The 23,822-nt window shown below is 51.1% G+C and overlaps 1 protein-coding gene across 9 annotated transcripts in view; it reads right to left on the bottom strand.

The window, feature by feature from the left end:
* Positions 1 to 23,822, bottom strand: part of RFFL (ring finger and FYVE like domain containing E3 ubiquitin protein ligase) — a 76,454-nt gene continuing 52,632 nt past the window's right edge. For 6 of the 9 annotated variants that reach the window (XM_061142796.1, XM_061142799.1, XM_061142791.1 and 3 more), the window contains 6 exons: positions 22,178 to 22,365; positions 11,347 to 11,739; positions 7,475 to 7,558; positions 6,354 to 6,564; positions 5,149 to 5,172; positions 1 to 2,664 (listed from right to left, as the gene is read on the bottom strand). In XM_061142796.1, coding sequence (XP_060998779.1) covers positions 2,483 to 2,664; positions 5,149 to 5,172; positions 6,354 to 6,564; positions 7,475 to 7,558; positions 11,347 to 11,739; positions 22,178 to 22,357 — 1,074 coding nt within the window. In that variant the 5' untranslated portion in view covers positions 22,358 to 22,365 and the 3' untranslated portion in view covers positions 1 to 2,482. The remainder of the gene's footprint in view (positions 2,665 to 5,148; positions 5,173 to 6,353; positions 6,565 to 7,474; positions 7,559 to 11,346; positions 11,740 to 22,177; positions 22,366 to 23,822) is intronic. The other 3 variants (XM_061142792.1, XM_061142794.1, XM_061142795.1) reach the window with 3 other exon arrangements.

The raw sequence follows: 23,822 nt of genomic DNA, 5'->3' as shown, positions 1-23,822 counted from the left end.
TCTATGTTGAAACTTTATTACAAAATTATAAAGCAGAGCTCTGTAACAAAAAATACACATTTGGGTTTGGTCTAACACCCAAGTAAGTCTGAGAAAAATCTTAATATAAGCCACTTGAAATAACACATTCACGTCCAAAAGATTTCAACAAATTTATACAATATACATTGAGCACTAATTCCTGTACAGCTTATTCTTTCTCGTTTGGATCCAGCTATTCCAATGTATTATGAGCCAGTCAGCTGTCCTGTCTTTTAAAACAAGTCACAACTGAAATCTCAGAACAATCAGCAAAAGCCATGGGATAATGGAAGAATTAGATGTTTCCATGGTAATTAAGACCAAGGATCCATGAGGGGCAGAAGAGAGTATCCAAGGATAAAAATCAAGTTTGCTACCTAAGTTAGATAGTAACTGAAATGGGATCTTAAGAATTCCCAGCCTTTATTTGGTGTAGTAATAAAGAAGATACAAAGCAGGAGGTGGGGGGGTGGCGCTTAGGGTTAGGTTGTTTTAACACCTCTTCTCCTAAATGGAAACCTTCAGCAAAAGGGATTAGAAGACTTAAAGGCAAGTTCTTTCTCCAAGATGAGTAAATGACATCAGTTCTGATTCTTACTGAGGTTACAAACCAACCATCAGGATATTGTTAACTCATGTCTAAGAGGGAAACTGGGAGGTAGGGAGTGGTAAGGCCTCAGCAGAGAAAGCAAGTTTTAAGCAGGGAAACAGCCAGCTTCTGCCCTGAAGTTATTGCTAGGTTGTAGCTGAGCTGCTATGTGCAGACCTGTTTCACAGTGGAACTAAGGAGTAGCTGAATTCTTTGTTAAACTGGTAGGCACCGTAAACTATAGTATTTACTGTCCAGCAGAAAGATGGTGTCTTTACAGGGAAACCTCCATTCCCCCCAGTTCCTACAAAGGCTGTAGCCCAAAATCAAACTATCTAGGACTTGGTATAATGTCAAGGTTAGGTGGTTTAGTGGTTGATGGAGAGAAAGCATTAAGTATATCCTGTACCAACCAACAGGTGCCCTTACAGGTTTCCCACTGCTTTCCAAAGTCGTGATTGGTTCTGGTCTGAGAGATCTCAGCGGCACGGGGTGGGAATAGGGGTGACTGCCGAAGCCCTCAGCTGTCTGAGGGTTTGCATAGCTCATCCAACGGTAACGGCGGCACACACAGCTCTTCTGATAGTGCACAGAATGTATGTTTGGGCTTGGCTAAGCTTCTCCAGCAAACCTGAGCTCTTGCAGTGGTGAAGAGACCCTGAGAGGGCTCAAGAACAACACTAACTCATTGCACGGCCCTTCCTAAAGAGCCAAGGGAATGCTTCTTCCTGACCTGCCCCTAAATCAGCAGGGTGAGAAAGGAAATGGGATTCGGGAGTCCCTCCCAACCTGGGGAACAGACACGGGCAGCTGTCTGCTCAAGGGCTGATACCTCTGAGTACTCAGTCTTACATGCTTGTCTGACTGGAGTAGAATACGCCCTTTGCCTAAGTCTCTTCAGTGAGACCTTCAAGTGAGACCATGTTTAAAACCTCCATGGGCAAGAGGGACCTCGTACTCAGGGGAAAATGGTTTAAGGCTGTCCGCTGGAGAAGTCAAAGCCAAGCAGAGAGCCACTGCTTCCACCCAATGCTTTCCCTTTTTCTCATCAACTAAAACAGGATGGCACAAAGTCAGACCCCAGGAGAAACAGCAGAGGTGACCCACATACTGTCTTTCACAGACTGGAATCTCCCACCAGTCTGAAAGCCAGACTGACTCCCAAGGTCAGCTCAGGAGAGGGAGAGCTTCCCAATCCAGCACTTCAGGAAGCAACTCTTAATGACTTAAGGTTTTCCAATCGCATTTGCGTTTCATTTCTCACCAGAAATAAGTTTACTGGTTCAAATTTCTGTCCCTAGGAGGATCACTATTGGTCTGGTAAGCTACCATCTTTTTGGTCTAAAGAAACAAATGGATTTTAGGTTAAGGTATCAAGAGACTTTAGCAAAGGTCGGTTAAAGCACAGGGAGCCAGAGAGACCAGAAATGAATCCAGGTGTGCCGGGGAGGAAGAGAGCTGTCCCCACCAGGATTCCTGGTGGGTCAAACAGAGGCACGCCGCTCAGGGGGGTGGGCGGGCTACAGGAGGAAGGGTGAGACTCTGTTTAGGTTCGCAGAGGAAGGGAGGAAGATATGGTCGAAATTCTGGAAAGTCCTCTCCATCAGTTACCATCGTCACCCCAAGATCACCGAAACAGGGACTGGCCTGTGCAATCTGTACCAGTTTCCACTGGCCTGGGGCTCGGCCAGCCACACGGTGTACCTCTGAAGCAAGACAGGCATGCCCAGAGGTGACAGCTTCTTTGCTCGCCCTGGTCTTGGGAACACTGCACACTTTCTGGTTAGCTTGCCCGTCTGCAAGCCGGCCCACCGTGGGCCCAGACACCTGGAGCTCTGTCCCCTAAGGCACTGCAAAAGCCCGCGCGAGCCCTCAGGACCGGAAGACGTGCACGGCTCGGATCACGTACTGCCGGCAGATGGGGCACTCGTTCATGCGCTTGCCGCACTTGGTACAGGTGACCATGTGGCCACACTCCAGCAGAACGCAGTCGATGGGTGAGTCCATGCAGATCCGACACAGGTTCTCCTCCAGGCTGGACGGCACTGCTCCCCCTGGACACAGCAGAGGGAGAGTAAGGAGACTAAGTGTGTGAGCCGGAGGCACAGCCCCCCAGATCCACACACCCCCCTCAGGGACAAGGAACCGCCTCCCTAGGAACTAACTCCACCTGCTTGTTTAATCTGCACCTCCACAGGTTAGGCTATAGATATGAAGAGTCAAGTACTTATAGATCAAAGACATCCCAGAACATGAGAGTACGGCAAAGGCCTCAAAGCTTAAAAAGAAGTAACGTTCAGACAACTGAGGCTGCAATAAAGCCAGGGAGTGCCACGGAGGGACTCGATATTCCCTGAGGCAGAACATGCTGAAACGATATAAAGCTGGCTGAGAAGAGTTTAGGCATCAACAGAGTTGTAATGAACAGCTCGTGGAGGATCATGAGGCTCTGTAAACATACCCCCAACTGAATAAAGCAAGCCAAGGACTGCAGGGCCCCGGCTGTGCCACGGCCTGCTTCCTCAAGCTTCCTCGGAGGAGACTCCATGGTCCCAGAGCCCAGCAGAGACTATAGCTCCCTCTTCTCTGCTTCCCACACACACTTCACCTACACCCCGTGACTGCTCCTCAGCGCCTTCAGGACTGTGAATTTGCCTCCTTGTCTCCCCACTAGATACGGGCTCCTAAATCCAACAAACAATCAATTTCTACTGAGGTAATAATATACTTAGCATCTGCTGTCTGCTCTGAGGTCCGACAGTCATCTTGAATCCCTGAAACCAGTCCCGAGGTGAAAGTGAACGTGTTAGTCTGACTCTTTGTGACCCCATGGACTAAAGTCTGACAGGCTTCTCTGCCAATGGAATTCTCCAGGCAAGAATACTAGAGCAGGTTGTCACTTCCGCCTCCAGGGGACCTTCCTGACCCAGGGATTGAACCCGCGTCTCCTGCATTGGCAGGCAGATTCTTCACTACTGAGCCCCAACAAAAACTATGAAGTAGGTACTCTCGTTACTCATTTGATAGGTGAGGCAAGTGAGACCAAAGGGTTAAGTAGCTTGGCCAAAGATTCAAATCCAGGTAGGCTGGCTTCTAGGAAAGTGGCCTGAGGGCAGGGACTGCGAAGACAGTACTAACTGCTCAGCACACAGTTCTCAACAAGGCTAACCGGCTTGTGCGAGTGGGAAGACACTAGGCCTGAGCTTCATCCTAGGTCAGCTGCAGGAACAGAACCTTCGTGTCCCCAAACCCAAGCCTTCCCAGCACGTTTTAAATGGCAGCATGAATCAGGCAGCCATAAACAGGGAACTGCTCTTACCACAGCCACCTCTACAGTCCCACTGGGGATTCTCATACTCCACTGCTTCTGCACTTCACCTGTTCCTTGGACGAGTCAGAAAGTCAAATCACTTCAGGTGGGCGGGCTGTGAGGCAGTGAAACCTATTTACTCCTGTGAGGAGTTGATGGCCCTAACAGGGAACGCTTGGAAACAACTGAACAATATAAACACCTATATATATAAATAGGAATACCCATAGATATAATAGATAGTATGGGCTATATAAATAGCTCATCCGTAAATATATAGATGAGCTGGAGTAATTTACAGAATTTCATTACAGATTACTTCTGTCAAGATTAACAAATTTAACTCAGTTGCCAGCATTCTCCCAGGGAATCAGAAAGACCCCAAGTGGATGGCCAAACTTTGGTATCAGGTGAGGGTCTAGAACTCCAAATGCTCAACTCTTGGGAATGTATCAGCCAGAAGACCATGCCCCATCCTGAGCAATATGGTGAGAGCTCTTCCCCAAGAAAGGATGTTCTCAGAGTAGTGTAGGGGCCTGAAAAGCACTTTAAAACTTTTTCAGAAGACACTCCAAATTTTTCACTTAGTAAAACGGCTGTATAGCCTTGAGGCTTTCACAAAAAGGTCTACATGTTTCAGAGTGATTGCATCTGCAGTCAGATTCCTGCAGTGCATTCTGGGGGTGCCCAGAGACCTGTGGGTGGTCTTTAACACACAGGTTGGTACACTGCAGCTGAGTGCCACGAAGTATGCTATACACACAAGGCTCTCAGCTCGCCACTCCTGTTTTTCAGCTGGTACCAGAAGCTGATGAACATCCCAAGTGATTTCCCTGAAGGTACACACACAGACCCTCCCACACAGACCAAGACGGAGTGAAAGCTATGGTGCCTGAGCCCCAGGACTATGGGCAATGCACCAGAAGTGCCACCCCTTGGCTTTGCTGAAGATTCTACAGAGGCTGGCTTCTGAGCTCTGACAACCAGAGGCCTGCAGATCAGGCTGCCCGAGGTGTCCGCCACTCCTGCCTTCACAGGGACAGGGATGGGAATTTTCAAAGATGCTGAGAAGCCCTGGTTCCCAGTGAACATCCCCCCCCCAGCACCGCTCCCCCGCCGGGATGTGGATATGCTCAGAGTTCTCAGACGGCTAATAGGAATCAGGGCTGAAGGGGAGGAAGAAGAGTGAAGGGCCTCAGCCTGACGCGGAACAGGAACAACTACGTACCGTTTTGGTCTTCAGCGCTGCACACTGCAAGGGAAGGAAAGAAGGCGTCTGAATACATGACGACGAGGAAAGCCTCCAGCCACCCTGTCTTCACTTCCGAACTCTGACCGCTCTCCTGCTGGGAGCCAGGCCACCCTCCTCAGACCCTCCACACATGGGAGACTCACCCACCGCCCCTGCTGGGGTGTCTGGTCTAGTCTTAGAAAAAGGGCTTCCACTGCTTTACCATGAACAAAACTGCCAGGCAGGAAGGAGAGTGCACAAGCACAGTGTCCTTTTTTCTGTTGCATCGGAAGCCGGCGTTAAAGTCAAGAAAGGAGGAGCAGCCTGTCCCGGTTGGCCAGGGCATCTGGGTGAGACTCCCCAGAGGCTCCATCTCCTAGTCCCAGGCCCTCGTCCCTCCTTTGGGGAGGTTCTGGGGACCGTCCCAAAGGGAAGAGCCTATGATCAGGTGACCATGCAGATGTCCCCTAACTCTGATGAATCTAAGCTCCTGGGAGAGAAGAACCCGAATCTGACTTCAACTACTGTGAGCAGGCAAGTCAGCACAACATGGACCTGCAGGAGCCCAATCAGCTGGGAAGCGAATGGGTGAAGTCATTTCAGGAAATGCGGAGTTCCAGACAGCTAGACTCTCCTGCAGGGCTTCTCTGCCTTGACTGGTACAGTCTTCATCTTACCACGAATCAGCAGCATGGACATAACAGCAAGTTTTTTTCTTCCCCAAACTCATTTGACTACAGACCTTGTTTTACTGTGCATCACTGTAAATGATACTATGGAAAATGCTTTGGAAAATGAACAGCCCCAGGCAGACAGGACACACACAGCGTGCCAGCACCTGTGTACAGAGTTTGAGTATGTCCAGAGGTAGTGGTGAGTCTGACGGGGCGACCTAAGGCGGGAAAGGCCATGGACTTAGATGCAGAAATCCTCAGGGCCAATCTAGGCTCTCCAGTGAAGGGAAGATGCTAACAATGCCTATTTTACAGGCTGCCCTGAGGATTAAATACATATACATGATGCCTGACCCCCACCCGGGGAACTCAGCTCCAAAGGACCGTTATTATTAGAGGATGCAAATGCGTAAGGTGGCTCCTTCCTCAGCTAAAAGCACGGAAATTGAGTCAGGTCAATGTGGACCCTAAAGCGAGAGAGCAGGTGCTCTGGAGCTCTGCACCGCTGCCGCCCACACAGCCCCTCACCCAGGTGCTGGAGTCCCTTCTGGTCCTTGTACAGCCGCGTCACCCTCTCCATCAGTTCCCACTTCTCACAGCAGCCCTTGTAGTTGACGAAGTTGCGAGCCAGGATCTCCTTGAGCTGTCGCACAGTGAGACCTTCGATGTCCTCCAGGTCGGTCAGGTCAGACAGCGAGGCCCTCCGGCCTGGGACAAAGCTGTCCTCTGAGTCGACGGACTGCGAAGGCAAAGATGGGATGGATGGGCTCCCCGCCCCCGCCCTCATCACTACCAGGACCCCAGAGCTCTCATCACCCTGTGCTTTTGGTGACTGGCCTCAAGGCAAGCAGGAACAGGGGCACGTGGAGGATTATGTGGCCCCAGGCTCTGCATCGCCAGACAGACCTCCGTCTCTTCCTGCCCCGAGGGCTATGCTCAGGCCCAGCTGGCCACAGACCCACCCCCAGGCCAGGCAGGAGGAGCAGCAGCAGGCTGAGGCAGGTGGTTTTGGATCCCAATTCCTCCTCTGACTGATGCTGAGCAGTACCGAGCATGATGCTCACCCCTCTGAGCCCATCTGCCCCCCGTAAAGAGGCGGCAGCAGTGCCGCCACCCGGGCTCCCCGTGGAGATAGAACGAGGCAGCACGAGAGACTGCTGCGCTCGGCCTGAGTCTTTCTCCCCTGCAGAGTTCTGCTTTCCCACAGAAGAAGCCCGCTTCCCGGGCAAGCATCCTCTCTGCACACCAGAGACCACAGCTCTGCGGCCCCACGGCAGTGCCCTAAACGCCCTCTCATCTTTCCTCCTGATTATCTGACCTCCTTCCCCTGACAATGGCCACCGTGTGCTAGAAGCAGAGGAAAAGAACAAGACTGGCACAGCGGCACCAGGAGCCTGCCCTCCGGCTGCTCTCAGCAAGTCAAGAGACTGGAAACCAACGGGCTGTGCCGCTCCCCAGTCTCCAGCGTGACACGGACCGCTCCTGAGGTTCACCAGGAACGCTCACTGAATGCCACCCCTGAAGACAGGACTTCAGAAGGACTGTCACCACAGCCTGCTCCTCCCCTCTCCCCCATGAGGCCGCCCAGAGGGCCCTGACGAGAACAGCAGCGGGAGCAAAGGCGGAGGCACAGGCGCCGCAGGGCCCACCTGGGTCTCGTCCTCAGCAGGGGCCCCGGCCGTGCGCTCCAGGTAGACGGGCTCCTCTCGGTCCTGAGACACATGGCCATTGGCCTGTGGGGAGAGAGAGATGCCGTCACATCTGCAGAACTGTCCCAGGGATGGCATGGGGCTCTTGCCAGCTCACGCCATATCCAAACGCACTCCCGTCTCCCCGGGAACCTGGAGTCTCCCTTAACAGCATTTTAGAAGCCTGACTCTGTCAGGCAGGGAAGCGATACGCATAGATTTCAACTCTAGAACAGGATGGCATTAATTCTGCCTACTGCCAGGATGGCATTATCTGCCACTCACCATCAGTGTCGGCTCAGCTTGCACTCAGCTTGCGCACTCCGAGTGGAAGGAAGATTACATGGCCCTCCTCTGCCAGACCGCTGTCAAGTCCGTTCCTGACCCACTGACGCGAAAATGCCAACCCTACAACTTCCACCCGCCATCCCTGGTTTTTCCCCCAGATCAGTGTCAACTCTTTTCTCCCCAACTGTTCAAACTATGTCTTCACTTCTGCCACATGAAATCTCCCCGGCTTCCTCATCTGGCCCAGATAAGATAAAAGTTTCCAGACCCTCACCACGCGCCCTGCCTCCCCCCTTTCTGGCTAGTCACTGCTCTCATAAGAAATTCTAGAAATATGCTCAAAGCAGCAGGGTAGACTGTTACTAAGAGCTATCTTAAAACCCAGTCAAAACTTATTTTAAGGCATCAAAGATTCTATTAACCTGAGACTATATAAGACTAATGCCTATGCTTAAGAAGTTTCATTCGGCTCAGAAGTCTAAACTCTCAAAAGGTTTCCCCTAGGTATTCCTTCAGGTTTTGCCACAGAGTAGTCAGAACTGGGAACCACAAATCCCTCACCTAGATCCTTTCCACCCACAGCCCCCAAACAGGCGATGGGTCTGGTGTGAGCCCAGAGCAAAGAGGTGTCCGAGCTCACAGGCCTTTTCCACTGGACTCTTCAGAGAACCAGCAAAGCGACCACCTGGGAAACTAGTCACTCACTGCCCCCGCTGCTCACCTCAGGTCAGAATGCATAATATGGAGCTAATTAAGAAAAGGCACGCAACCACAATAGAAATGAAGAGCAGAAATAACAATTGTCACCAAAAATGCCAAGTGACAATAAGCTCCTGTACACAGCACACGTGGACAGAGATGCTTCCCAAACAACGCCCAGTTTTTTCTTGGCTTTACGTCAGCGTGGCACCCACTGGCCTCCTGGTGTCACCTTGGAGTTCCAAGAAGCTGTTCGGAGCCTAACCTCTTCCTAAGTAGCCAGTTTCTGTATGTCTTCTCTTTTCCACAAGAGAAACGCGGTCTCGTGCTGCAGAGTACGCACCTGTCTTTCCGGTGTGCCCACTGGCTGAACCCAAGCCTCCAGTGAGTGTCTGTCCGCAGCTAGCTCTGGTCCATGCGCTTCCTTCACTAGCAACTACTGCCGGGGCGTCACAGGCGCAGGGAAGGGCCCCGGTGGGCGAGCGCTGCCAGCAGATGCTCAGCCTGTGTGCCGCTCGCTACAGACCGTCAGGCCGCCCTGCACGACCTACTGCGCTCGCCCTGTTTTTCTGGCTGGCAAAATGCAGGCCTCACCAGAACAGGGGACGTGAGCTGACCTGAAGGCCTTCTGGAAACATCAGAGGAGAAGCACCCAATGAAGCTCTGGCACATGGTGTGACCTATGCGTGCAGTCTGCAAACTTCTGATTAATGAAAGGAACCCACTTGAAGGTTCTTTCAGGGAAAAAAAATTCCCTCAAGGCACTCTACTGGCTCCCCATAAACAGAGAGAAAACCCTGGACCAAGCAAAGGGAGGCAGTCAAGACAGGTGGCCCCGCCTGTCCAGCAGGCAGAGCAGAGCCGAGGGGCAGTGGTGTCCCAGGGTGCGCGGGGGGAAAGCCCGCTCAGGCCGCGTGCGCTTCCTGCAGGGGAGAGTGCGGTCACAGCGGCCTTCAGGGCCCAGTGCCCGTCAGGGCTGAGTCAGGGGCCCCGTCCCGGCAGAGGTGGGGGTCAGAAACGAGAGACGGCAGCCCTGCACGTCCTGTGCGGGGGACGACAACACAGGTGCATGCCTGCTCTGGGCAGCTCAAAGCCCTTCAGACGTGGGATCACGCCGCCAGTCAGTCCTCCCCACATCCTGGCAGGAGCCAAAGTGGTCTGGATTACTAACCTCATTGCCTTGTTAAAGGCTCAGACCTCCCGGAAGTGACCCGAGAGTCAGTGACCAACAGGATGTGGAAACTGGATCTCCTAGGTCTGAATCCTCCCACTGTTGCCCAAGTCAGATGACTAAAAGGCTCACTGACATACTGAAGGATAGCTACAGGACGTCACCACGCCCCGATGACAGTGATCCTGGTACTTCGGAGGTGGGTAATACATGCTCACTGAATAAACAAATGCATGGAAAAATAGCTCCTAGAGACCCAGCACCTGGAAGCCAGAGGCTGCCTCTTCCCCAACCCTCCCCTCTCCCCACCATGAGCACCTAGTCTGCAGAGTCGGCCCTCTGCTCACGTCCTGGAAGCCAACTTCCTGTGGGTCCTAACCTTACAGGGTCCCCTGGGGCTACACACACAGCTTCCAGCTACCTCTCATCCTCTGTCCAGTGCCTCTGCCACTGGAGGCAGGGGACCACTTCCCCCGTCCCCACCCCAGACCTCTGGCTGAAGCCTCCTGCCTTCCCGGCGCTGGGTCCTCCCCCACTCCCCACCGAGTGTGTGGGTGTTTGCTTCCTGTCTTATAACTTGACACCAGTCTTGCTGTCTGACACCCTATCCTTTCCTCTTTCACCCGCCTCAAACCTCTCCTCAGTGATAACCACCATTCAGAGCACTGTTATTGTTTAGTCACTAAGTCATGTCTGACTCTTTGCAACCCTATGGACTGTAGCCCACCAGGCTCCTCTATCCATGGAATTCTCCAGGAAAGAATGCTGAGGTGGGTTGCCATTTCTTTCTCCAGGGGATCTTCCTGACGCAGGGACAGAACCCAAGCCTCCTGTGTCAGTGGGTGGATTATTTACCGCTGAGCCACTAGCATCACTCTAATCCAACAGTTGGTTTCCACACCTACCTTCCCCCTCAGAGGGGCTTTCTCAGCGTAGAAGCGACATAATCCTCGTTTCTGAGCTTTCCAAGCCTGGTTCATAATTCAGTCCAGGTGCTGCTCTGAGCCCGCCACCCCCAGACCCTGCTGGGATGCTGACAAGGCCACCTACTGTTCAGTAGCCCTCCAACCACACCCCAGCCCGGACAGCGCTGGCAGGGGCCGTGCCCGTGTCTCAGTCACAGCGTTTCCCTCCTCTGCCTTGCCTCCACATACTCTTTTTTTGGCCTCACCACACGGCTCGCAGAATTTCCCCAACCAGGGATCAAACCTGTGCCCCCTGCACTGGAAGCTCACCGTCATAACCCCTGGACCACCAGGGAAGTCCTATGTGGTCCTTTTTTCTCCCTTGCGCCTTGTGATGATCACTGAGGAACCGAATTCCCCGTTGGCCAATGAAGACCATGGGGTGAGAAAGCAGGAGGGTAATCTGATCAGAACCAAATGTGGAGACCTAACAGTGAATTTTCTCAAAATGTTTCTAGAACAACCAATTTTTTTAAACTCTCTAAATGGGATAGGAATCTATTACAAAGAAACAGAAAAACACAAAAACCCAGTACCGTGCATCCATCTAAGAAAAGCCCAAACGTGAGTCTGCAGTCCAGAAAACACCCTCCGTCGGCGATAGGCAGAAAGGCGTCCCGTGACCCACGCACTGAACCCCTCTCCCGCGGTTCGGGGAGAGAGGGACCGGAGCCCGCCCTGGAGAGACGGGAGGCCGAGCGTTGCCGTACCTGCTGCCGGCCCTGCGCCTGGCCGGGGGGTGCAGACGGGAGGCCGGGTGAGGTAGGCGGCACGGTGCTGGTGTGGGGCCGGGTGAGGAAGGCCTGCTGCTCGGGGAAGTCGGGGCCCAAGGGGGGCGCCTGAGTCCTGCCCTCCTGGGAGATGACGGGCTGCTGGCTGAGCACCAGGAACACCAGCTCCTCCTTCTCCCGGCACATGTCGGTAGAGATGTCGTGGAGGCTGAGATAGTCCCTCAGGTCCTTCACCTTCATCTTCATGAGCTCCTCCCGCCGGAAGCCTGTGGCGCAGACGCGCTGGCAGAGAAGGCAGAGCCGGGGACCGGCCCCCACTTGGCTCGAACAGGTGGTGCAGAAGTTCTTCTTACAGTCCAAGCAGGTCTGCTGCTTAAGAGCGAGAGGCAGAGAAAACCACGTCAGACCATGCGGACAAGACAGCCTGACAAGGGCTGGGCACGACCGCCCGTGACTCGTCCTTTCACTGGGGGTTGGGCCGCCGGGCAGAGTTTGGGGTCAAACCCCCGTGGAGGCAGCAGGGCCCCCACAGGTCTCCTGCAGCCACAGGCAGGGCCCCACGGGCAGGATTCCACTGGAGGCTCACATCACTCATGCTACTCACTGGTAGAGAAACAGGCTGTTAAATAAGAGTGACAGCTTCAGGATAAGAAAAGCCCTGCCTTTTATGAAGTCTTCCTCCTCTGCTTCTTGTGGAGTCACCTTGGGGCTGTAACTCAGCCTCTCTGGCCCTCAGTTTCCTCATCTGTAAAGTAGTGGGTGATGAAAACAACTACTTCATGGGACTGTTGTCAAGTTAAGAGATAATGCGCTTAGCATATCGGACACGTGAGTCTTCCATAAGTGTTTAGTGTTTTAATTATTATTTCTAGGAAATACAAGCCAATGATGAGAGTCAAGATTCAAATCAGCATCATGGAGTAACTCTCCTCCAATAATTGTATTTTGTTCTATACTTCTCAATACTGTACAATCTTTGATAATTACTACTCCAAATATATATATATATATAATTAAACGACTGAGGGGCTACTATGTGCCAAAGCTGGACTTGGCTTATCATTTAGTTCTGAAAGCAGGTATTTTCCTACCTCCCTGCTTCCGGGACAGAGCATCCGAGGCCTGGAGAGACGAAGGCACATCCTGAAGGGCAGGCAGGGGACGATGGGTCTGGGATTCACACCTGAGGTAGGTCTGGGTTTGGTGCCCACACTCGTGCTCTTTCCACCCGGCCGCAGGACTGACTCAGCCCCACGCCAGACCCCGCCGTGCCTGGCCAAGGGCCTGGCTCTCCCTCTCGGAACTCCCGGCCCAGGGCCCTGTCCACAGACACTGGGGCCCAGGCCCCCGCCCTGCCCCGGGAAGGCCCACTCCGAGTGCTGGGAGCACGAGGCTGCATGAGAGCAAACCCAAGACAAATATTTAGTCAGCAACAGGAGGCCCTCGGACACGAGGGGGGGAGCTCTCGTCTGTGGAAGTACAGGGTGTCTCGGGCGGCTGAAGAGAGCGCCGGGCAGGCGAGCTGGCACCGCCTGGCAGCAGCTACTCCCGGCATCACAGACAATACAGGGCACCAGGGCGTGCTCGGCCCCCAGGAGGCAGCTTCCAGCCCCTCGCCCCAGAGGCTGAGCAAGCGCAGGGACAGCCGATGAGCCCTGTTTCGGCCACGAGCAGGCCACACGCCACCACGGGGGGTGAGCCCTGGGCCCCCGCGCTGGTCCTGAAGCGGTGCTCACTAACCCTTTAGAGAAATGAACAACTTTTCATCCTGGGGTGACTTCAGAATTAACCTAAATCTTTCTGCCCTCTCTTTTCTAAGTATAGAAAGCTGTTCAAGCAAACAAGAATGCCCAGGAGACTCAGATTCCCAGAGTCGAAATCACAGGCCCTCTGGTGTGGCGCTGAAGAAGTCTGCAGAGCGGAGGGGGTTATATTTAGTCTTTTCTAAGTGTCATTTGAGCAGTAAAGGGAAGCGAACGTAAGACTGTGACTGCTGACACTTGGAAGGACACATGTCAAGCTCCCTCACTCTCCACCCAGTGATAACCACACAATACAACGTTCACATGACTGCACACACTTTAGAACAGTTCTGGGACCAGTCGCGCTCGTGTGGAAAGGAGATGTTTTGGGGTACTTTGGGGGTTCAGTCACATCTAAAGCTTTTCTAGTGGGCGATAAGATGTGTTTAGGATGGCACAGTGAAATTACAAGGCTTCCATGTCATAAAGCTGTAGGTCCTGACATGGAACACTGCTTACATCGCTACAGTTTGACAAGACCTAGCCTGACACAACTGAACAGCCCCGAGTTGCTCCATCAGCCGGATCTAAACAACTGTCTTCTACGGTGTGCGGCACACTGGATACCAGACCAGATCAGAAAGCACAGACAGCAACCTACCCAGCTCCTCCGCACCCCCCAGGGGCTCTGAAGCCTGAAACACACCTGACAGGAAACAGTAAGTCAGTGCTCACTTGAGGCTAAAACCCCAGTTTGAAGGGTCGGGAGAGAAGAAAGGAGAAGGAAAAAGCAACTGTCAACAAATGCTGGTAGAACAAGTAAAGGAAACACGTAAGTATAAATTCCAGCAAATGGTACACGCTGAGTAGCGGGGTGGCAAGAAAGATGACCGAGGGGAGCCCGGGTGCCCACAGAGACACCCGGAGCACTGGCAGGGGTGCCTGCGTGTGGCTCCCCTCTGCCAATCCACCTTTCCTCTGCTACCCCCCACCCCAGCCCCGTTCCCTGGCACAGGCCAGGCCCACGTTCTCAGCCCTCCTCCTTGCCGTCCTGCCCAGAGGCAGCCCCTCCTGGGAGGGAGAGGGCAGCAGGGACATGCTAGGATTAAGTCCTGGCTGGCTGCATCCCCGCTGGGGGAACTTTGCAAACAGACAACTTCCCAGAGCATCAGATGCTCACCGGCAAAGGCGGTGCTCAAGACTTCCCTGGTGGCTCAGTGGTAGAGAACCTGCCTGCCAACGCAGGAGACACAGGTTGGATTCCTGGTCCAAAGAGATCCCATGTGCCGCGGAGCCACTAAGCCTGTGTGCCTACAAGTACTGAGCCTGCGCCGTAGAGCCAGGGAACCACAACCAGCCCTCACGCCCTAGAGCCCGTGGTCCACAAGAGGAGTCACTGCCATGAGAAGCCCATGCACCGCAACTAGGGAAAAGCCCTCGCAGCAGCAAAGACCCAGCACAGCCCCAAACAAGAAAAAAACAAACAAAATAAAAGTCGGATGCTCAGCCTACCTCGAAGGACTACTCAGGTACTACATGAGCTAATGCACAGCGAACCTCAGCATGAGGTAGGCACCCCACATGGTAAAAGGTAACACAGTCACCTCTAGTTGCCTTCCCCTTGGGCCAGGACCAAGGAGCCACTCCCTCTTTCTACTCTGAGACTTGATTATCTCTTCCATGTCTAAAAACACAACCTCCCTGCCAGGCCACCCTATCCTCCCCTTCCTCCACCTGGTCAACTAAAGAGGCTGGGCGCCAAAACCCCTCCAAAACCGTCAAGGCTGCTGCTAAACCACATGCAGGTATCACCAATACAGGCAGGATACGTCACTTCCAGCTAGTCCTGTCCTGCAATTTCCAAGACTGGAAGCTCTGGGAAGCCAGGGCTCCATATTTCTTACGTCCTCTCTTATAAAGTCCTTAGTGCTCGCTGGGTTTTGTATCAGTGAGCATTCAGCAAATACTGACCACAATGAAGAAAGGAAAAAGAGACAGGAGGATCCATGTCATCATTTCAATTCAACCACTTCAAGAAAAGACATTTTGAAAGCTTGCAGCTGTTAAATGCCAAACCCTTGAGATAAGATGCCGATCCACTCAAGCACGAAAGTACAAGTGCAAAACTCTCATAGGAGAAAACATCCTTAATATTCACAGAATTCACTGTGAATTACATAAAATTAATCCGTCCCTTTGTGGCAAGAAAACATTGTACCAATAACCATCTTTTACCTTCCAACTGGAACTTCCTTTCCGCCTACAGAAGCTCTTCTTGGGACTTGCCTGGTGGTCCAGGGGTTGAGAATCTGCCTGCCAGAGACACGGGTTTGATCCCTGCTCCAGGAAGATTCCACGTGCATTGGAGCATCTACTGAGGCCACGTGCTGCCAACAACTGAGCCTGCGCTCTAGAGTCTGTGCTCCGCAACAAGAGGAGCCCAAGCAACGCAACTAGAGTCGGTAGCCCCCCCTCACTGCAACTAAAAAAAGCCCAATCGCAGCAACAAAGAACCAGTGCAACTAAAAATAAACAATTAATTTTTTTTTAAAGTTGTTCTTCTTGGTACAGAAGCTTTCTTCCCGTCTCCTCACACAGCTGCACCTTTGCCCTCATCCTCCTGTCAGACTTTGAGCTCCCTACTGTGGAGGGATGACTCTCTTCATCTTTACCTTTCCAGCCCAGGCAATGCCTAACACACCTAACACACTGAATATTTTTCACTAAATAAGAAAAAACTTACTTTATTTTTTCATTTTGGCCACGCCAGGCAGCTTGCAAGATCTTAGTTCACCGAGCAGGGATCGAACCCACACCCCCTGCAGTGGAAGCTCAAAGTCTTAACCGCTGAGCCACCAGAGAAGTCCCCAGAAGTTCCTTATTTTACTAGTGCCATGCCTCATTTTAGACAGACTGATATCCTGGCTTCTTCGGTTTGACCTCCTCCTCCATTTCATCCGTCTTCGCCGCAGTCCCCTGTATCTTAGTAGCTGAAGTGCCTTTTGTGTCTGAGTCTCTTCCTTTTCATCTGTAAAATGGGTTGACAACCACTCCTTCACAAGGTCTGGCACAAAGAGCCGCTCACCAGATAGAAGCTACCTGGGTCGGTCTCGGCCTCCCCAGACTAGGCTCTGGGAACTTCCCACTGGTGTGCAGAAGTTGCCTCAGTGCCTCTCCTACGGCTCCGGCAAACCACCCTCCTCGTGAAGCCATGTCCGCCTGAAATACAATCAGTCCGGCTGTGGCTTTGTTCAGAATCCTTCAGCGCTTCCTTGTGGTCTGGTGGCCACAGGCTCCTCACTGTGGAAGCCCTGGGCCTTTACTGCTGAGGCCAACTTTGCTGCCCTCACCCCCCCAGTACCCTGCATCCTGGTCAAACAGGCCACGCACTCTTCCCAGGTCCAACCTGCATCTGCTCCACCTCTGGTGCTGTTACCTCAGCCACTGCTTTGCAAATCAACAAGCCTTCCTCTGTGGCTAGAATGATCCCTTTACCAACAGTGCGTGATGCCCTCATACTTAACTTATGCAACTGACTCTTGTTAGTTCTTTGTAAATGGAGGCCTCCTTAACCAGACAGTAAGCTCCCCAGGGGAATGCCCTATGTCTTGGCCCTCTCTCCACAAAAGCATGACCTCTAGCTGCTACCACGCTGCTGGGACAGAACCGGGCCCTCAGTGAAACTTCAGCATGGAAATGCCAGCCATAGAATGATGAAAGTAGAAACTCTCTGATCTACTTCCTCTTTTGCAAATTCTTCTCAACAGTCCATTCATTCATTCATTGGAAAAACTCTATTGCCCACCTACCATGTCAGTCTAGATAGACACTGGGAAAAACTTGTAGGCAAAACCGACAGAATCCCTTACTCTGTGTACCATCTGAAAAGACAGGCAGTCCACAAACACATGTATGTTGGGTGGTGAAAACCACTATGAAGAAAATATAGCACCTTCCCCATCCCCACCCAACCATCCCTCTTTCTTCTGGGGCCGGTTCCCTCATCCATCCACTTTCCCTCTTCTGGCTGACCAATGTCAAAAATGTGCTGGATCTCCTGATTCTCCCAAGTTGTTTTTTTTTTTTTTTTTCAGTTAGAAGATACAGAAAGAATCAGGGCAAAGGCTAATAGAGTTCTGCCAAGACAACGCACTGGTCATAGCAAACACCCTCTTCCAACAACACAAGAGAAGACTCTTCACATGGACATCACCAGATGGTCAACACCAAAATCAGATTGATTATATTCTTTGCAGTCAAAGATGGAGAAGCTCTATACAGTCAGCAAAAACAAGACTGGGAGCTGACTGTGGCTCAGATCATGAACTCCTTATTGCCAAATTCAGACTTAAATTGAAGAAAGCAGGGAAAACCATTAGACCATTCAGGTATGACCTAAATCAAATCCCTTATGACTATACAGCGGAAGTCAGAAATAGATTTAAGGGACTAGATCTGATAGACAGAGTGCCTGATGAACTATGGACAAAGGTTCATGACATTGTGCAGAAGACAGGGATCAAGACCATCCCCATGGAAAAGAAATGCAAAAAGATAAGATGGTTGTCTGAGGAGGCCTTATAAATAGCTGTGAAAAGAAGAGAAGCCAAAAGCAAAGGAGAAAAGGAAAGATATACCCATTTGAATTCAGAGTTCCAAAGAATACCAAGGAGAGATAAGAAAGCCTTCCTCAGAGATCAATGCAAAGAAATAGAGGAAAACAACAGAATGGGAAAGACTAGACATCTCTTCAAGAAAATTAGAGATACCAAGGGAACATTTCATGCAAAGATGGGCTCAGTAAAGGACAGAAATGGTATGGACCTAACAGAAGCAGAAGATATTAAGAAGAGGTGGCAAGAATACACAGAAGACCTGTCCAAAAATATCTTCATGACCCAGATAATCACGATGGTGTGATCACTCACCCAGAGCCAGACATCCTGGAATGTGAAGTCAAGTGGGACTTAGGAAGCATCACTACGAACAAAGCTAGGGGAGGTGATGGAATTCCAGTTGAACTATTTCAAATCCTGAAAGATGATGCTGTGAAAGTGCTGCACTCAAGTTGCCAGCAAATTTGGAAAACTCAGCAATGGCCACAGGACTGGAAAAGATCAGTTTTCATTCCAATCCCAAAGAAAGGCAATGCCAAACAATGCTCAAACTACCACACAGTTGCACTCATCTCACACGCTAACAAAGTAACGCTCAAAATTCTCCAAGCCAGGCTTCAGCAATACGTGAACCGTGAACTTCCAGATGTTCAAGCTTGTTTTAGAAAAGGCAGAGGAACCAGAGATCAAATTGCCAACATCTGCGGGATCATCGAAAAAGCAAGAGAGTTCCAGAAAAACATCTATTTCTGCTTTATTGACTATGCCAAAACCTTTGTGTGGATCACAATAAACTGTGGAAAATTCTGAAAGAGATGGGAATACCAGACCACCTGACCTGCCTCTTGAGAAACCTATATGCAGGTCAGGAAGGAATAGTTAGAACTGGACATGGAACAACAGACTGGTTCCAAAGAGGAAAAGGAGTACATCAAGGCTGTATATTGTCACCCTGCTTATTTAACTTATATGCAGAGAACATCATGAGAAACGCTGGGCTGGAAGAAGCATAAGCTGGAATCAAAACTGCCGGGGGAAATATCAATAACCTCAGATATGCAGAAGACACCACCCTTATGGCAGAAAGTGAAGAGAAACTAAAAAGCCTCTTGATGAAAGTGAAAGAGGAGAGTGAAAAAGTTGGCTTAAAGCTCAACGTTCAGAAAACTAAGATCATGGCATCTGGTCCCATCACTTCATGGCAAATAGATGGGGAAACAGTGGAAACAGTGTCAGACTTTATTTTGGGGGGCTCCAAAATTACTGCAGATGGTGATTGCAGCCATGAAATTAAAAGACGCTTACTCCTTGGAAGGAAAGTTATGACCAACCTAGATAGCATATTAAAAAGCAGAGACATTACTTTGCCAACAAAGGTCCATCTAGTCAAGGCTATGGTTTTTCCAGTGGTCATGTATGGATGTTGAGAGTTGGACTGTGAAGAAAGCTGAGCACCGAAAAATTGATGCTTTTGAAGTGTGGTGTTGGAGAAGACTCTTGAGAGTCCCTTGGACTGCAAGGAGATCCAACCAGTCCATCCTAAAGATCAGTCCTAAAGAGTTCATTGGAAGGACTGATGCTGAAGCTGAAACTCCAATACTTTGGCCACCTCATGCGAAGAGTTGACTCATTGGAAAAGACCCTGATGCTGGGAGGGATTGGGGCAGGAGGAGAAGGGGACAACAGAGGATGAGATGGCTGGATGGCATCACCAACTCAATGAACATGAGTTTGAGTAAACTCTGGGAGTTGGTGATGGACAGGGAGGCCTGGTGTGCTGCGATTTATGGGGTCGCAGAGTCGGACACGACTGAGTGACTGAACTGAACTGAATTACTTTACAATACTGTGACTGTTTTTACCATACCTCAGTATGAATTGGCCACAGGCATACATTTGTCTCTCCATCCTGTACCCCTGCCCTTCCACACCCCAACCCTCCAGGTTGTCACAGAGCACCAGCTTTGGCCGCCCTGAGTCATGCATCAAACTCCCAATGGCGACCTATTTTACACATGGTAATGCATGTTTCAATGCTATTCTCTCAAATCAGCTCCCTAGTTACCACCACTATCTTCTCTGTGCTCTCTCTGTTTCCACTCCAGAGTATAACTGACTTTAAAAATAAGGGGGGGAGGGGGCAGGTGGAGGATCAAACAAATCTACTGCAAATTCATGCTGCTTTTTTTTTTTTTTTTTTTGTCTGCACTGCATGGCTTGCAGAATCTTAGTGCCCCAACCAGGGAGTGAATGCACAGTCAAAGTGCAGAGTCCTAACCACTGCACCACTAGGGAATTTCCCATGCTGCTTCATTCAGACAAGGGTTTTCCCTATTCCTTTCTTGCCAGTTACTTTGCCACTTCTACTGATTGTTCCTAGCATTGCTCACAATGTAGCGATGAAAACAGCAGGAGCTCTGACCATCCAACAGACTCCTGATGTGCTTAAGGAGTCCTTGAAATGACTGCTTTAGATAAAGAGGACAATTCCTTCATCTGTTATATGGGAACACATAACAGTAGCATATACGTTACAGAGTGGTGTAAGGATGCAGGGACACCACGCATCTGAAATGCCTAGCTTGGTGCCAGGCGAGTGAACAGGACCGCACGGCCCCGAGTTCCTCCTCCTCTCCACCTCAGCCTCCACCTACGGACTGAACCCCTCAGTCCACGTGTAAGAGAAGGGCCGCCTGCCCACGTACCCACAGCCCCCTGGCTTTGGCAGCCTCTCCGGCCGAGTTCTCAGCGACGGGGGTAGCCCAGCAAGTCACAACAGAGTTTGGCTGTGTGCTCTCCTTCCCTGCACGGCAGTGAGGTGCAGGCAGAAACCACCTACGAGGCAAACTGCCCAGCCTCCACCATCCCACAGGGACAGAGGGGTGGCTGGCCAACACTTCAGGCTGCAGAAAGTCTGACACGCTGTCTTCAGGGAGAGGACTTGAGAGTCAGAGACATATGTTTGAATCCTGGCTCTGCCTTTTAATAACCACGCAGCTGTGGGGCACTACCTAAGCGGAGGGGAAAGAACCAGTATTTTCATGTCTCGGAAGCTATTTGTCAGGAACTTGACAGATACAGTTTCCTTTTTCTGTTAAACTTTAAGCCTTAGTTTCTCATATTTAAAGTGGGAGTTTAGGGCCCCTGAAACCTACATCATAGAACGTCCCTGGGGGTCCAGTGGTTAAGACTCTGTGCTTCCAATGCAGCCAGTGCAGATTCAATCCTCAGGCGGGGAATTAACATCCCACATGCCATGTGGCACAGCAAAAAGAAATCCAAAACAAAAAATCTACCTCATAGAGGTATTGCGAGGATTAAATGAAACCAAAACTCTACAAATTTCTTAAAATAGTCCCTGGCACACAGCAGATGGTTTAGAAAGTATTTTTTCCTCTCAAATTTCCCATTATTGTCACTGGAACATCACATTCTGGGCAGAGTCCTTTCCCGGGTCAGGGCTCACCTTTGGCCCCCGGCGTGCTTGCCCAGACAGAGGGGAAGCCCACACCCACGCACACCATTGGCCGGACAGCAACTTCACCTCCTGCTCACTAATCTGGAAACCGCTATCATGCATTTTAAATGATATGGCTACAGGACATAAACAAGCGCCAGTCTTCACCTTGTCAGGGTCCTGATGTATCTGAGATGTTCCTGACACTGCCTTCAATTAAAAGAACAAGTTCATCTCGAGTCAGGCTTTTTACGACGGCAGCTATTGAAGGAAACAGCAAGTGCCTGCTGCACCCAAAGCACCGCGCCAGGCCCCCTGAACAGCTTAGCTCACTTTATTCCTAGGACACTGTGAGATGTGATTTACGTACGGCTATGATATCCCCACTTCAGAGTCGGGAAATGAATATCAAGAGGTGAAGTCATACAGCAGGGAAGTGGCTGAGCTGCCATCTGAGTTCAGATCTAGCTGTGTCCAACTCTCTGCCAAAATGCTTTGATTTTGCTTGGTCAGTTTTCCGGCCATACCTTGCAGCATGTTGGATCTTAGTTCCAACTCTTTGCAAGTTCTAACTTAGCTCCAACTCATGTGGGATCTTAGTGCTGACTCTTTGCGACCCCATGGACTATGGAATTTTCCAGGCCAGAATACTGGAGTGGGCAGCCTCCAGGGGATCTTCACAATCCAGGGATCGAACCCAGGTCTCCCACATTGCAGGCGGATTCTTTACCATCTGAGCCACCAGTCAGGGAAGCCCTTAGTGCCCCAACCAGGCATCAAACCCACGCCCCCTGCACTGGAAGCGCACAGTCTTCACCACTGGACCACTAGGGAAGGCCCCTGCTAAGTTAGTTCTAATATTCATGTGAAAGGACGGGTTGGGTCTGGGTTGCCAGCTCTGCACCGGCAAAGGGAAGGGCAGGCATCAAGGAGGGGAGGCCTGCCAGAGGGCCCTTAGCTACAGTGGCTGAGCAGGCCCAGAAGTCGACACTCACCTTCCTGGCCATGCTTGCAAAGTGGGCCCCACAGGCCTTGCAGCTTGGTTCTGAGCCTGTAGGGGAAGGGAAGGAGCTGTACCCAGGGTTGGAATAGGCCTGAGTCCTGGCACCCTGGGGCGGTGGGGCCTCCTCAGGCTGTCCATCCAGGCAGAACCAGTTGCAGCAGGTTGCCCACATGATGAGATCTGATTTGAGGAAGAAAGGGGAGAGAGGTCAGAATTAAAAAGACACACCCTGACTGGGTTCCCACCCCCTGAGGGCACAGGGGAATGGCCAGTATAGGTCCACACCTGCCGCCAGAGGCAAGGTGAGGACGGGCTTTCAGGGGCCACATCCTGCACCTCCCCCCGGCTGCCCTTCTAGATAAAGGCGCAGACAACTGACTCGCCAGGACAGGCCAGCTCGATTGGCCGAGCCAACTTGCCATCCTTTTCAAAGGAAAGGGTGCTGATGTCTCTTTGGGTTTCATCTGAGATCTTCACTTCAAATAACATCTTTTGTCTTAGCGATTACACCTGGCCTGATAGCTCTGTCATTCAGGAACATAACCTTGCCCCTAGAGCTCAGACAGAAAGAACTCTATCCTACATTTCCACACTCTGACTGACACGGGGCGGAGGGATCAGTATTTCCTTTACTCAGATGAAGCAACCCAGGCCCAAAGAAATCAATGTCATATCTAATTACAGAGAACTGAGATTTGGAAAACCCAGCTCTTCTGACCCTCAACCTAACGTTCTCTTCCCTGTATGACGGTGCTCCCTGGTTTCTGCTCCCATCAGCCAGCAGAACTCGCTGACAGCTCTTAACATGTACCTCGGACTCGACATCAGCTTCTACCACGGCACCTGTGATACCTGTAATACTTGTGCTTTTTTCTACACCTAGGCCACCCGTTCTTTGAGGACAGGGACCACTTATTCACATCGGTCCTGTGCACACAGCAGACACTCCACAGATATTGGCTTCCTTGCTGAATCAGTGCCTCTGCGGACTTCAAAAGAACTTCTGGGTTATTATTCCCATTCTAAGTATTAAATATAGGAATTAGGGGCAAGGAGGTTGATGGTTTTTTTAAGATCACCAAACAAAGAGGATCCACTCTCTTAAATGTCAGAATAAACTAAATGCTACAAGGGGTTCCACTCAAATGCCAAGCGCTGCTGCGATAAAGTAAAATGCCCTGTTCTCAGTAGACCGAGGCAGTCAGGGTGACCTTGTAGGCCTGAACTCTCCACTCAAGGGGGGTAATGAATGAAACATGTAGCGTATTCATAATCAGCTCACACAAAAGAATGGTACTTTCAGTTCTGCCTCCTTACTCACTGAAAGTGCCTTTGTTAGATTGGAGTTCAAAGACCACAGTGAGCTGGAAGGAACTAAGAAGCCACTGGTTCCACCTTAGTTATTTTTTAAGAGGAAAAGAGGAAGGCCGAGCACAGTGAAGGTCGCAGATATGACCTTCGACCTCAAGATTACTCCAGAGTCTTTCCAGCTTCCTAACACTGCCTCCAACACAAGCATTCACTTCTGCAGGCATGTCCCATTAACACCTGTCTCAGCTGCCTGCCTATGACCCCCTGGGAAAGGGGACCATGACAGTCATACAGTGCCTGGCAGATGGGTGGCTCAACTAGGACTA

The sequence above is a fragment of the Dama dama genome, chromosome 5 (genome assembly GCF_033118175.1).
Source record: "Dama dama isolate Ldn47 chromosome 5, ASM3311817v1, whole genome shotgun sequence".
NCBI classification, from domain to species: domain Eukaryota; kingdom Metazoa; phylum Chordata; class Mammalia; order Artiodactyla; family Cervidae; genus Dama; species Dama dama.
This window is presented reverse-complemented; position numbering and strand designations above follow the sequence as displayed.